The 14662-nt window shown below is 38.1% G+C and overlaps 2 protein-coding genes across 14 annotated transcripts in view; one reads left to right on the top strand and one right to left on the bottom strand.

The window, feature by feature from the left end:
• Positions 1-1726, bottom strand: part of LOC114140832 (inactive dipeptidyl peptidase 10-like) — a 58879-nt gene extending 57153 nt beyond the window's left edge. The window contains exon 1 of the mRNA XM_028011085.1: positions 1273-1726. Coding sequence (XP_027866886.1) covers positions 1273-1332 — 60 coding nt within the window. The 5' untranslated portion in view covers positions 1333-1726. The remainder of the gene's footprint in view (positions 1-1272) is intronic.
• A 7107-nt stretch (positions 1727-8833) lies between these two features.
• Positions 8834-14662, top strand: part of LOC114140753 (type I inositol 3,4-bisphosphate 4-phosphatase-like) — a 31442-nt gene continuing 25613 nt past the window's right edge. For all 13 annotated transcript variants that reach the window (XR_003594666.1, XM_028010956.1, XM_028010954.1 and 10 more), the window contains exon 1: positions 8834-8979. The gene's annotated coding sequence lies outside the window, so the exon portion shown is untranslated. The remainder of the gene's footprint in view (positions 8980-14662) is intronic.

Genomic DNA, 14662 nt, shown 5'->3' with positions numbered 1-14662 from the left:
ACATTGAATTCAGGTTTTGTTGCTAAAATGTGTTTGTCAGGGTATGTATCACACCAACGTACATGTTAAACCGGGTTTCTCCAGTATATCAGTGTTTTCAGGCAGCCTTACAGCTCTTTTCGCAGAGCTTTAATTTCCATACCTCAGATTTAAAGGAGGAGCTTTATGTGCTGCTAAGCTTTTTGTTCAAACTGTAGCTTTGAATAATTTGGGATTCACTGGTTTTAAAATGTACACGCTTGAGAAAAGCTCTGTATTTTAGATACGAAATGTTGCAAGAGTTGGTCTTGTTTGACATTGGGCTGATAAAAACAAGAATCCAGGAAGAAACGGGAGATTTGAGGTGATAGAAAAGTCGAAGATTAGCCTCCAACCAATCCTCTTCTGTTTTTCACAAACGAGAGTACAATTACAATTTGTACAAGCACAACTTATTTTTACTATTGCCAAATCTTTTCTCCAGACCTCTGTTCTCCTTGCTTTAAATTGTCAGAGAATTGTTCCATACTTCTGACACCTTTTTATTAATTCAATGAAAAGGATTTTTTTTTAAGGGGCGGTATTATGTATTTTCCAGGTACACAGTGCCATTTTATAGCACAATCAATTAACTGTTAATTTCAATTGTTCATATATATATATATATATATATGTGTGTGTGTGTGTGTCTTGAAATTGGGCCTCTGTTTCTTTAATAAATCCTGCTATTTCTGAAACTCTGCCTTCAGGAAGACCTCACAACATCGCTCCTCTGTTAACTCTTGAAAAATGTTTTCCACCAGCTGTTGGCTAATTGCTGCTAGCTAGTCTGAAGGGGCTCCAAAGAGGAGCTGTGCTTGGGAGGCGAAGCTGGGTCCAACCAGACGTTTCCCCATGGAAGATTAAAGAATTTCTCAAACCTGCACGAAAGAATCAAAGCAACGCTCCAGGTATATTTTTGATGAAAAGGTAACATTACAACATGATGTGAAGCTCAAAAATAGTTGATTTTGTACAACACCGCCCCTTTAATTGCATGACAAAAGTGTACGAGAAGGCAAGAAATTTAAAACATCACAAAAATAAGCAGTTAAGAAGATAAAATTAGATGTAGGGGTTAGAGAATAGCAATATCCCTAAGAATTATGACCTTTTAAAAACCCTTTAATAACATAATATTAAATAGCTGGAGGGGAAATATTAAATTAAAAGCCAAGGCAAAAAAAAGTACTTCCAGCTCAGCAACCCAAATGTGAAAAGTTAAGAGGCGCAACACGAGCAGATGCTCCATACCTTGCTGTCTCTTAGGGGCTGAGAGTCTATCTGATGCGCCACCGATGCAGTTTGGTTCATCTTGGCTCCACAAAACGCTCCTCAGCCTGACAGAAGGACCAGAAAACAATAAAATCCAGTACAGAACCAAAGTTTCCCCTGACTTCCTTATCCACTGGAGCAGCCCCTGCAAGTGTCACCAGACTGAACACATTTCCACCAACAATCTGTTTTCTTCCCTTTGTTTCTCTCTCCGTCTCTGAATGGCTTCCAGTGCATTTACAGGCGGCTTCTCCGCTCTTTCTTTTTCTCCTCTCTGCGCGCCTACCCCTTCTATGGCAACGATGCGCTGCTTCACATTCAGCTGACGGGCAGCTCATAAACTAGGATGTTTGCCAGCGCCTCCCACATTCGAAGACATTTCTTGATCAGAATGCAAATTTGCTCCAGGCGAAGACTTTGCAGGCGTTTGGTTTGAGCTCTTACATCCAATGCTCCTCGTGTAGATGTTTACTTTGACAGACTGTCACTGATAACATTTGTGTTGAATTCATCCCTTCAGCCTGTCAAAGACTCCCAATTCAAATGTGAGCTAGGCTGGGATTTTCAATTATTATTATTATTATTATTTTTTATTTTTTTTAACGAGCATGTATGGAAAATATTTTGGTTGAATTAAAAAAAAAGATTTTCATTTATGGTCTGAATGTACTTATGAGATTTTATGATGCAAAGCACTCAAAACACATACTAGAATCTCATTCTCTCATCTCCAATTTTGTTATGAAAAACCATGTACTATGTTAATAAAGGTAATATGTTAATCTTATATATTTTCTATTTCTCACTAAAGTTTAATAAACCTTTAGTAAGCATCATTTTTAAATAATCCAACTGCTATATCAGTAATATTTTTAATGTCTTGACTGCTTGAGAGCATTTGCATCCCACATCATAATAATAATAACTGAGCCAGTTATTATTATTATGCTTGTCAGTTTGTGGATCATATTTTAATGGTTGCGTCCAGAAATCCCACAAAACGGCAGCAAGCCAGATGATCCAGTTCTGTTGCTGTGTTTGCTTGAGAAAACGCCATTAAAGGTTTCACCGTCATCAAACCTGCTGAAGCTTCCAGAAGATATTTGGTGTGAAGCAAATCTTGACAAGATGCATAATTTTTAATTTGCTGGCTGAAGTAAAAAAACAAAGAAGAAAAAAGATCTTCAGAGAGAAATTGATTTAAGAAGCTAATGCACATAATTATTCCGCATTTAGGCCTAAAATGTTCCTCAATAAACCATTTATTTGAAGTCCCTCCTTTGATTTTTTTTCTCTCTCAATAAAACAGTTAATTTCATACTGCGCTGCTTCTTATGAAATAATGAAACGCTATAATCGCTGTGGCGCATGTTTAATTAAAGCAGCCGTGCAGACGACGCAAAAGCAATCAGGACAAACGCGCGAAAGCCGAGCAGTTAGTTATTATGTGAACAATATTCCTGAGCCTGTTGGTGTGCATGCAAAAACGGTGCTTCGCATAGTTTGAGATTTTAAATAGTTCTTAACGTTCTGCCTCTTCATTTTTGCTGCTTGTTGTCGTTTGGAGTCGTGTTGAAAATGTTAGATGCCAGCCTTGCGTGTCGACCCACATCCTGCTCCTTTCAGCCGAGCTAACAATATGTCCTCATATGCTGACCCATTTCTGTCCAACTTTTTGCCTGGTTTCATCACTTTTATGTCTTTTTTTTATCTTCAGTTGTCATCGTGTGTCTTTGCCTATGAAATATTGGTCACTAAACCTGAGCTGAGCTTAGAGTTTTGCCTCCTGCAGGAGATGAGGAGATACCGTCTGTCTCCTGTTCAAGACTTCATCCCACAACAAATCCACGCTATCTGTTATCTGTTATGACACTAAACCACTGCACACAGTTTCAGGTGGAAACTCTGTCATTGCAGAGCTTTACTAATGTAATGCCAAAGGGACACTGTTTTTTGGGTTTTTTTTGCATTCTCATATACAGTTGAATTTCTTTGATGCCCCTAAAAGTAAGAGTTAGCTTCCTCTGCTAGCTGTAAAGACAATTCATCCCACCATTTAAAGCTTGCCGGGCAGACGTACAACTTTAACCTCTGGAGGTTTATGAGAACAGAGGGCCATAAAAGAGTTGAGTGGACTAATAAAAGGGAACATTAAGACATCTAGTGCTCGAACTCCTCTTTCCTGAGTTTAATAGTACCTGTGGGTCCTCTCCCTGGTTTCAGATGTACTGGTTAAATGGTGGAATATACAGCAGTGTATTATAAGAACTGCATCACGTTAGATAACTGAATCTGCATGTTGTCAGAAATATACATCATGGGCATCAAAATTCCATTTGCTTTTTAGTTCAAATAACAAAAGTTCACTTTTAATGTTTATGCATTATTTGTTGCTACAATTCAAATACCACTTTAAGAATAAAATGTTTTTTTTATCGAAACAGTTTTGTGAGTATAATCCTCATTTTATAGCTGAAACAGCAAATTTGTAAACCATGTATTACTTAAATATTTTCTTGTCGTTTTTCTTCCTTTCATTAGCTGGCCCGTTGCTTTGTTCATTCGGTGTGGGTTTGTCGCCATCTTCTGACCACAATTATTATTGTTTCCCGCCGGAACTTAAACAAAAGCTAGCCTACACGCTAATCTCAACAGCGACCCAAACAAACTTTATTTATCTGATTTCCCGTTCCCCTGGTGTTCTGCATGTGGATTAAGAACCTGGAACCCATCATGACAGTTCCATTATTATTATTATTCATTAGGCATTTGTCATGTTTCTTTTCTTTAATACTTTCCCCTAAGTAATAGTAAAAATCAGTAACTTTTCCTTTACAGGTTTTAGCTTTTACTAATAATTAATCATACAAACTTATAGAAATTTTCCGCCTTTTCAAAGTACAGTTGTGACTCACTACAAAAAGCTAAAAATGTATCTTCATGAAATTAGTTTTGACTTTTTTTTGTACTTCCTGTTTCTGCTTATGTTATTTTGACTGAAATTTGTTCTGATACAATATTAATATGTGCAGAGAACTGAAGCCTGGCAAAACATTCAGCAAATTGCCCTTTTTTCACTTTGACAAAGACGGCTTTACGTTTTCATTTTGTGAAATTAATTTTGACTTCAGCATCTCGCTAATTTTAGCCAACACTCTCATCTTTAAACACACACCATGCTGCCATCTGTTGAATTGGCTGGGAGGACATATTTTGCTAAGATAAGGGACCGTTGTGTGTGGGAGCTCAGTTAGTCAACCTTTAATCTTATGCGAATGCAAAAAACGGCAGACTTTTAAAAATATATATTTTAATAGTGGCATTACATAAAAATTCCATTTATTTTATCACTTTTGGCTCAGGACAGTCAAAACGTAAAATAAATGCATGCAAATTAAGTCCTCAAATATAACAATGGTTTAAAAAATGACAGATTGTTGGGTCCTGGTGAACATTATACAGTAACACTCTCTATTGGAAGGTGACTCTGTAATAAAAGTTTTAGCCTGCTGCTCCACATTTCTAGATTCAAATTGCACATCCATCAGAAAGAAATAACATGAAATAAATAAGTACCCAGTGAAATAATTACATATATTTTTAAATATGTTTTCTTTAAAAATACTTACTACTTTTAGATTTAATTGTTTAATTGCACATGTCACACTTTCATGATGTAGTTATTAAATTATGTTTTAATTGTTTTATGATAATCAATTAATGCAAGATTTACACTGATGTATTTCTTTGTATATTTATTTAATTTTGCCATACCAAAAACGGTGTAAAAAACCAACTGGATATGTTTTTCTGTTTGGCCACTAGCAGGTGTAAGATGATAAGTTGGCACGTGTGTGTTACGCTGTATCATCATACATCTATATTAAATTTGTTTTAAATTCTAACAGTATGAATTGTTTTTATGTTATTCATAAAAAATAATTAGAAAACAATTAGATTGCAGTGATTATATTTTGTTACAGCTCACTCATTCTGGTGGCAATTTGATCAGAAAAGCCTTTATATCTGTAGGACAAGACTCTTCGTCTCGCAGATTTGTTTGTTTTTCAGTTGAACTGTACAGGATAAATCATTTGAAATCATTTACTATGGTCTTCTTTCTATGTGGCTTTAGAGGGGTGTGTGAACTTTTAGGAACCAGAGTAGTTCCTGTCTGTGCAGGATGTCGTCAAATCTTGACTTCCCGTCGACCCCTGAGGCTGGAAAGTTTTGTGGAAGAACAAGTTTGTGTTGTAATGCTGAAGGAAGGTGGGAGGAAGCCCTCGTGAGACGGCTGTAAGTGGAAAAAAACAAGAGAACATCCATAAAGTTATGTTCAGTCAGATTAGATTTACAGATCAAGATCCACAGCAGGCAAAAATAAATGCCATTTCCTCTGGCAGTAATGAATCTTTAAGCTTTAAAGGGTTAAAAAAAAAAAACCACTCCCAGGAACACATCTACAGAGTCAATAACTGGCATGTCGGCCAGAAAGGCAAACATGCTGTAGAGGACCTGAAGCGACAGAAAACAAATTACTGGAAAACTACTGTTTTACTGTCATAAGAAAGATTTCAAAAAGCCAAACAAGACGAGATATTAACCTAATTGTGTTCTAATCAAATAACTTTTGATTAGAAAAACAACCATATTTTATTTGTCTGCTTGAGAATCTGGTGTAAACTTCTTGCTTATTTACTCCACATGCAGTTGTAAACAATGTGCCAGCAGGACTTGAATGAAACTTGGCGTTCAAGTGACACTCAACAGAAACAGTCGGTATTGTTACTGAGGCGGCTACCCAACAAAGGAGAAACTGACGGTCAGGCAGGTTAGGAGTCTGAGTCACTTTGGAGCAGATTTCATGCATAAGAACTGTTTGGGATTTATTTGTTTTTATTTGCCTTGCAGAACAACCTGCTAATCTGATTCTTAAGCCTGTGTTGATTTGGCCAAATGTTTTTACGAAAAAAGAAAAAAATACGTTTATAACTCTCCTAGATTTAGAGGTACCTGAACGAAAGAACCCATTGTTAAACCTTCTTGTAAGATGTATTTTAAAAAGGGACATCACGTTGCTGATCATTTGCTCTCTAGACTTACCAGGATCAGACATTTAAACTGGACCTGTGTGTGTGTGTGCGTGTGTGTGTGTGTGGCGGTGTGTGTGTGTGTGTGTGTGTGTGTGTGTGTGTGTTTAAAACTAGGTCTGGATTAGCTGTCAAACAAAGCAGTGGAACTCCTTGTTTCTGGAGTTTCCTAAATAGATGTATAAGCTGTGTTTTATATTAGGATAAGTTTGGTAATTTAGCCTTACCAGCTATTAATTTTCTGTGTTACAAATAATTGCCCTTTACTAAAAAGTTGGATTTGAAACTTGCTAACCATAGTTTTGTGGGGGGAGGGAGGTATATTTACAATGAATTATAAACACAACTAAGTTATTTCTTTTGTACTCAAAGATTCAGAAAATCTTTAAAATTATAGTCTGAAATTTGGAAATAATTGTGTAGAAACCCTGCAGCAGTGTTTGGATCACTCCCATGCAGACCTAGTTTCATTAAATGTTGGCATTTCGCTAAAAACTGAGAAAAAAACAACAATCCCTACTTCCATATTGTCACAAGGTTCAGGACTGAGGTGCAAATCTGGTTTCGACCGTTGCTAAATCTGCTTCACCTATTTGCCCTGCACCTACTGGGTGGAGCTGCATGTTGAAAATAACATGAAGAGAAAAACGAATCACTGTCATTGGCATGATGTAATCGAGTCAAACCTCTTGCTGTTTCTGATGAATGGCTGGGACTCAGAAAAGACTTGATTCAAGCTTTAAGGCTCACCTAAAAAAAACTTGTGTGGGGACCTGCAGTACCTCATAAAATCCACATGATGGCAGCAGAGCACAATTCTGTGATTCGCTTAACGACATGGCTTTAAAATATGACTGATACAAGTTAATATGATATACTACAACAACGTGACTGTTACAAGTTCATGTAAAACAATATTTTCTGTGATAGATAAAGCACTTTCCTCACATGAAACCGCAAAAGGTTTAAATAAATAAAATGATTAAGAAACAAGTGGCAGGTTTGTGAGTGTTTGTAGCATGCTAGCTGTACCAAAAAACAGGTTAAGCTATCGGGGAGATAAAAGCTATAACTAACAAAATTAATAAAGATATTTGCTGGATTTCTTAATTCAACTTAACGGGTGATTTACTACCTGTTGAATTCCTTAGACTTTCCTAAACAAGTAGAACAAGTTACTAAACTGAGATACAAGCTAGCTACAGCAATGTGAAAAATATGTTGCTGCTTTCAGACTTCTTCTTTTGCTTTGTATTGTCTTCTAAAATATTAATATAATAAGTTAATTTAAAAAATGTAACCCAAATAGGAAGTAGTTTTCAAGGGTCAATTGCATTTATGATGGGAATGGGTTGAGGAAAGCTAAAGCTATCCAAAAAGTTTATCTCTGAATGGCTCGTGAGATGAAACAGCTTAATCAAAGTCTATACATACATCTAAATGAGATAGGATGCCATGATCTTAAACAGACTTTCAATCCCTGGGAACTCTAAAATTAAAACAATTTTATGTAGAAGAATGGCAAATTCGTCAGAGTTATTGCTGGTGTTACAAAGTGGCAGTTTTGTTCCCAGATATTGAATGTTTTACTTTTTCAACATTTTTATTTAAATTGCCTTCCTAATAAGTAAAGTCATTGCTTGAAAACAGATTATTATGTTAAGTCAGGTGTCCTTTGTCTGATAACATTTGTTTGATGATCCGAAAATTTAAATGTGACAAGAAACAAAAGCTGAAAAAATCTTGACGTGGGTGAATACTGCTCAAAATTAAAATACATGTGCATTTACAAAGAATAGTTTGTACAGATCCTTTCTTATGTCATTTGTTTGTTTGACTGAATCCAATTTTATCTTCAATTCATTAAATACAGACTTTGTGGATACTTAGGTTTGTTTGTGTGGTTTTCACATGCTATATAATTGCATTTTCATGCATTATCCAACAAACAAATTTCTGTAGTTCTTTTTGATAAGTATCATTTTGACAGTAGCAAATTTCACATTTGTTAGTGCTACTGTATCTACCACAATAAAATGAAATTAATATTTGCCACTAAAACAGACATAGAAATACATATTTGTAGAATCACAGTTGAAGTTGCTATGTTGAATTACTAAAACAGATAAATTATTACTACAAAACTAGCCTTTTATAATGAATAGTTAAATAACCAAATATCACAAGATAATGACAAAATGTATGCATTTTCATTTTAACATGTAATTTCTAATCTTTTATGCCCTTCTCTTAAAGTATTTCCAAATTATTAACCAGACTTCTCTAAATCAAAATGCCTATAACAGACAGTACTTTTTTTAAGCCTAAAAAAGACCAAATTTTGTTTTGTTTTATTTTATTTTCATTTTTATCCAGTAAAAACTGAACGCGCTGCGTAAGATACGCAATGACGTCTGGCTGTTCTTGACACAAGGGGCGTGGCTAAAGGCAGTCACTGCTGCGGCTTGGGTGACGTCCAGAAGGAGACATAGTGAAACTGCTGCAGTTTTCAGACACCCACTTTCAGACGGTTGTCGTGTTTTCTGGGCGCTACCCGTTTGTTTGTTTTTTCCATGCAGATAACCGAGCCAAACTGGTATGTAGCTGCTACACATATGTTTTTTAGGTTTTTTTTTAAACCTGAAGTTGTGAAATAGCGGTTGTTTTTATCGTCTGTGCCACGGCTTTACTGTTTATAATGCTGGGGATAAGTTCTTAAACGGAAGTAGTTCTTTTCTGCCTATTTGTAGGCAGTTTGGTATGTCTATGTTGCATATGTCTGTCTACTAACAGCTTACAATACACCGAGTTAGCATTATGCGCAGTATAAGAAGCTGGAATTTAGTTTGAATATGGCAGAGGACTACTAACCTTCTTTAGGGGGGAAGTCTTTTGAATGTAAGTGATTTATTTCTGAGCCGCGGAGTTATGAAATAATGCGTCTTCAAGGCTGTGTTTGTAAATGAGTCACATTTCGGCTTTATTGCTGCAGGGCATGCTTTTTCCGTTGCACCTGAGCGGTGATGGTAATGGACACCTGCTTAGTATACCCTGTGTGGACGCTGACTGGCTGGGGGAATGTAAACACATGTGTTCCTGACAGCTCGCTGCAGACCTGCTGCTTTTTAGTTTTCACTCCGAAGGAGTCAAGGCCAGCGGTGTGGAGGAGATGAGGATGCTCCTCGGCTTCAAAACGAGGCCTTTTTACCGCGACTAGGATGAGTTGACGTGTAGAGCTAGTGTTTACGAGCATATGTGCACCCAGAGTGTTTTCTGTTTTCCCTTTTCTTTTCAGGGTTTAACAATCTGATTTACTGGAAGCGAACTGCTGAGAACAAGAGCAAAACTAAAGCCAACTTTTCTGCAGCTTCATTTGAAGAAACAAAAACAAGCAATAAAATGTTTAGGTTGAATCTTAGTGTTTTTGGGATGAAAAGTGTAGAATTTGCTGGACTAAAACAAAATGGTCTGTGTTTGGGTTTTCGGGCTTTACTCCATTTTCTGTTTAAAATATTTTTTTAAAAATAGAAATTTCTAGACAAAATAAAACAAAGGATTAAAATTTTAACTTGGTTAGAAAAAAAATCAAGAAAATTTAGAATTTGTTCCTATTTCCTAAAATCTTTTTAAAAAAAAATTGTGGAAACAATTTATTTTCCCTTTGATTTTTTTTTTCTTGTGCTACTTTTAAGAACTATCATATTTGTTAAAAATAGAATAAAAAAAAGAAATCAACATTTAGACGGAAGAACAAGCGATTTTTAAATTGATTTGATGAGTGTCTGGAAATTATTTATATATTTTATGGGCCGTTTTGTTGTCCCGTTAGGGATCTGGACTTATTTACATCATAATTGGACCTGAATCTTGTTTTGGGAGCAAATAAATAATTCTACAACCGCTGATTCTGTCACACCGACTACACTTTAGAACCTACTTAGAGTAGGAATATCTGACAATTTTAAAATAGATTTCACCAACGCAAACTTCTGTGTTGTATCGCTTTTGAAGTGAAAGGAGAGAAAAGAGAACAGCAAGGATAGCTATAAACTTGGGAGTGTTTCGCAGTGCTGATGCAATAGGCTGTTTGCTTGTTCCACAATGTAAGCGCCGTGTTTTTTGCTTCAAAGTCAGAGGAAGTTTTTAAGCCCGAAAGACGGGTTTCGAAGAAAAAATGTTACACAAAGAACAGGAGCAACGCTTCATTAAAAAAAAAAATTTAAAATTTTGTCCCAACAAGACATTTGTTTTGGTTAAACTTGTACTTCTTCCTAGTAAATGCTATCCACCACACAGGGAAAACCCTGATCTGCAAAAACCGGTGCCACATCAGAGTAACGGGTAGTCACTTTCTAATCAGTTACTCTCCCTCAATAGTTTAAGATTTAGCAAAAAAGCGATGATTTCCATCATCTCAACTGATCTATTTGTTGATCTGATGATTGTGTTTGTTGGATTTAGCAGGGAGCCAATTGGAGTTTCACCAGAAGATTTTCTGGATACCTTTAGGGTAATTTTGGCACTTTTAATACATAGCTCACTCTAGTCTTAATCCCCCCCACCCACTCTGTCTCCTCCGACTAAATAGGAGTCCCTTGAGGTTACCGGCAGAATTTATCACCGACTGCATCTGAGCATCTCTGGTGGACTGTAACGCGACGCCATGTGCTTGTCGTGACTCATCAAACCCGTCCAATCAGCTGTGAGCAGGGAGTCTGTTGATCCACGCTCCTCTGCTTCTGTGCATCATCTTCCCCCACGTGTGGGTAGTTACCGGCGCATGCCTGCAGCCCGCTGGTCGTCTGGATGCTTGGGAGCTGGGGGAACACGGCTTATCTAATGAGGAGACAAATCTTTATCAAACATGTCATGTAAAGGTCACACAAGAAGATTCATTTAAGGCTTTTATTTGCTTAACATGAACTAAAATGGAGTTGTTTTCAGTTATCTTACAAATTAAGAACACTGAAATGTCAATGTTCTTGTTCTTTAGCTCAGTAAAAGCAAAATGGAAGATAAGATGCAAAAAATTCTAATATTTATTGACTTAGAGCTAAAAGCCACAGCAGCTTTGTGTCTTATTTTAAAATGAATTGCTCTTCTTCTGAGCACGTTAAAGCTGCAGAACCTCCTGAACATCACCCTCTCTAATTTGTGAGCACATATGCGGTCTGCTGCTGATACCGGCTGCTCTCAAGTAACAGCCTCTTTAATATTGATGAACTCTGGGGGAGGTTAGAGACGCATCAGCACTCCGCCGTGTAGCCGGCAGCTCGGGTTTAGCAGCGGTTTCGCTGTGCTTCTTCGTGTTGAACAGCTGTCGCAGAGTGACGTGGGGCGTGACGGGGTTTCCTGCGTGGTGAGCGCTCTTGAAAAGCATCTTGAGACGGTGAGAAAGAGCAGCTGAAAACCGATTTGTGTCAGATGCTCAGCTTCCGATATTACAATATCGAAAGCTATTCGACTAGACGTCGGTGTGCGTTCTCCTTTCATCCGGTGCCTGTGATCAACAGTTGAGTGTAGGAGGAGTTATGGTGGATTTTCTTCAATTGAGACAGTTTCAAAAATTAGACATACAGGCTCAAATAGATCATTCTGTCTGGACATGTGACTGCTCTTTCTGGTAAAAATTGTAAAGCTCATTTAAATCAGTTGGTTTCCTGGCCTGCAGTGGAGCCCTTCGCTTGAAGGTGAAGTTGGAGCACAGTCTTATTCCTTGGTTGTACTTTCTGAAACCTGGTTTCAGTGTGGACAGTGTCGCTCGTGTTGTGGCAGTCTGCAGTTCATGGCTTGAACTTCGTTTGCAGTTTGGAACACCCAGGTCTAGCCTCCATTGACCAAAACCGTCCCCTTCATCTCTCTTGCTCCTCTAATCCACATCGACATCAGAAATGATAAGAGGGTAATCGTGTTTTCGGTCGTTTCTGTTCTTTGCACTTTGCATTTCTTGCTCACCCCGTCATTGCGCCTAACGTGGGACAGCCGCTGCGGTCCACAAAGTGTTAACTGGATCAAGTGTTCAAGAGGCAGCAGCAGTTAGAGTGAGTATTAAAAGTGCAGCAGAGGAAATGGGTGAGTGCCTGTGCACTCGCGGCTGCTGCCTCGTGACGACATCTGCAGCGTGAGTTTGTTTACACCCCGAGGCTGCAGACCGTCGTGCACTGGAACGCTGATGTCATGCATACATTTGGCTGCAGATTTGTGCTGCGATGTACGGAGGATCTGAGGGGAAATGCATCGTCACGCTGTTTGCTAATAGGCCAATGCGGCCTCGTTAGGAAAGACGTGATATAAATTGTGACTGGACTCAAACGGAAGCACAGACGTGGATGGACGGTGCACACTTTAGTACTTTAGTACGGTGCACTTTTTGTTTGTGCGTCTGCTGGTTGTTTTTCACTGCAGGAAGTTTAGTTTGTGGTGTCCTTTCAGAGAGACTTGAAAGTTGACCCTCTTGGCTCACTTCTGCTTTCAGGGTGGTTCTGCTATGAGTTCTTCTCTCTTAAGTGAAGTCTCACAGTACAAACACAATGTTCCATCGGACTTGTAAAGCAATTGTTGCTGCCTGTCAATCTAGGAAAGGTTATAAGGTAATTTTCCATCTACTCAACATAATAAAGTTTCTGCAGATGTGCAAAACTTTAAAGATGGCTACTGATCTTACAAAGAGAAAATTCTCTGAATATTGCATATCAGAACAAGGTGAACCTTGCAGTCATTGGGTGTATCATGATTTCCTCTGTATTGAAAAGTTGTACATGATCCTATATGATCAGCAGTGATTGAGGATCTTACAAGTGATGAGCAGGCTGTTCATATTTAATCTGGTCTTATGTTGGGGCTCATTTCTATTTTAACTTGTCAGTAGGTCCAGGCTGGAGAATGTGAAGTTGATGATGCTATTTTAGACTTTGCTGTTAGGCCAACTTCTTTTAACAAAACCTGAACACAACAGTAATCTTCTCCAGCGGCCAATCTGCTTCTTTTTTTTTGAAATAACAATGTGCCTCAGTGGGCCAAGAGAAGTGGCTTTGTTGTCCATTGGTGTTGTGTTCAGATGTAACTTGTACGTCAGATTTGGAGGTGTACCAGTATGTTGAAAAATATTTAAAATGCTTTAAAATTAATGTAATAAATTTATCAAAGTGAATAAATTCAAGTCCCATTCTATGTTTGATATTAGTATCAAGTATTTCTCAGTGGGCCAAGAGAAGAGGCTTTGTCATCCCTTTTTGTGTTGCGGATGTCGCTTGTGCATCATGGATTGAGGTGTACCAGAAACGCGTCAACACAAAGGTTCCAGCTGGAACATTTTGCATGTTTAAAAAACAACAACAAAAAAACATTAAAGACCCAGCTCTAGATATTGGTATCAAACGTGGTACGGCTTAATTCCATTCAGAAATGTCCCAATATTGAAAACCCATCCTTAAGATGATAAGATGGCATTTTCTTTCAGCTCTGTCATAATTGTCACTTTTGTATTTTTATATTTTTGCTGGCTGCCAACCAAATGACCTCCCATTAATGCCAAAGTTCAGATGCGTGTGTGAGGTTAAGAGTACCTCGGGCCACGGCCTTAAAAGTCCCACCAGAACTGACACTACACTGAATTTAATTTCAGCTCTGACTACGTGAACCTTGTTGTCTGTGACTGCTGTCAGACACAGTGAACGCTCTGCCAAAAGCCACTCCTCCGAAAACAATAGAAGGAACATGTCATTTTTTCTACTTTGAGTCCCTGACAGTTTTACAGTCTGACTTTGAGAAGCTAATACGTGTTGCGTCAAGTCCTCTTATTAGTGAAGTAAGAAAGGGCAGGAAGCTCAATGCACTGCTTGTTCAATGGTTCAACAAAGACACCGAAACGACCTGGAACTCAGCCTGGAAACTTAGGTTGCTTTATTAGACGGTTTACATTTGGTTAGCGATGCTTATGTTATCTCACTCTTTGCTCAGTCAGTGAAAGCAACTGTAAAAAAATCAGAGAACTGGATGTGGCTCTGGGAGATGCTCGCTACGTCACGGTGTGTGTTGTTGTGTCTGAGGCCTAGGCCGGAGCTCATTTTCATGTGAAAGGGCCACAGCTGCTCTTTCCCCATAAAGAAATTATTCATGTCTCGCTCTGATGCCCATCCCTGAGGGTGGACGCGTTCTGTCGGGGGAGCATCTCTGATTCTGGTTCAGTCCTGCAGCCTGATGATGACTAAGCCAAGGCTTATTTTACAGTGTTTATGTTCAGCTCTAGTGGTGGAAACCAGTATCAAAAACAATGTGAA

This window comes from Xiphophorus couchianus, chromosome 24 (genome assembly GCF_001444195.1).
Source record: "Xiphophorus couchianus chromosome 24, X_couchianus-1.0, whole genome shotgun sequence".
NCBI lineage: Eukaryota > Metazoa > Chordata > Actinopteri > Cyprinodontiformes > Poeciliidae > Xiphophorus > Xiphophorus couchianus.
Note: the sequence above shows the minus strand (reverse complement) of the source record. Positions and strands in the feature narration are given on the sequence as shown.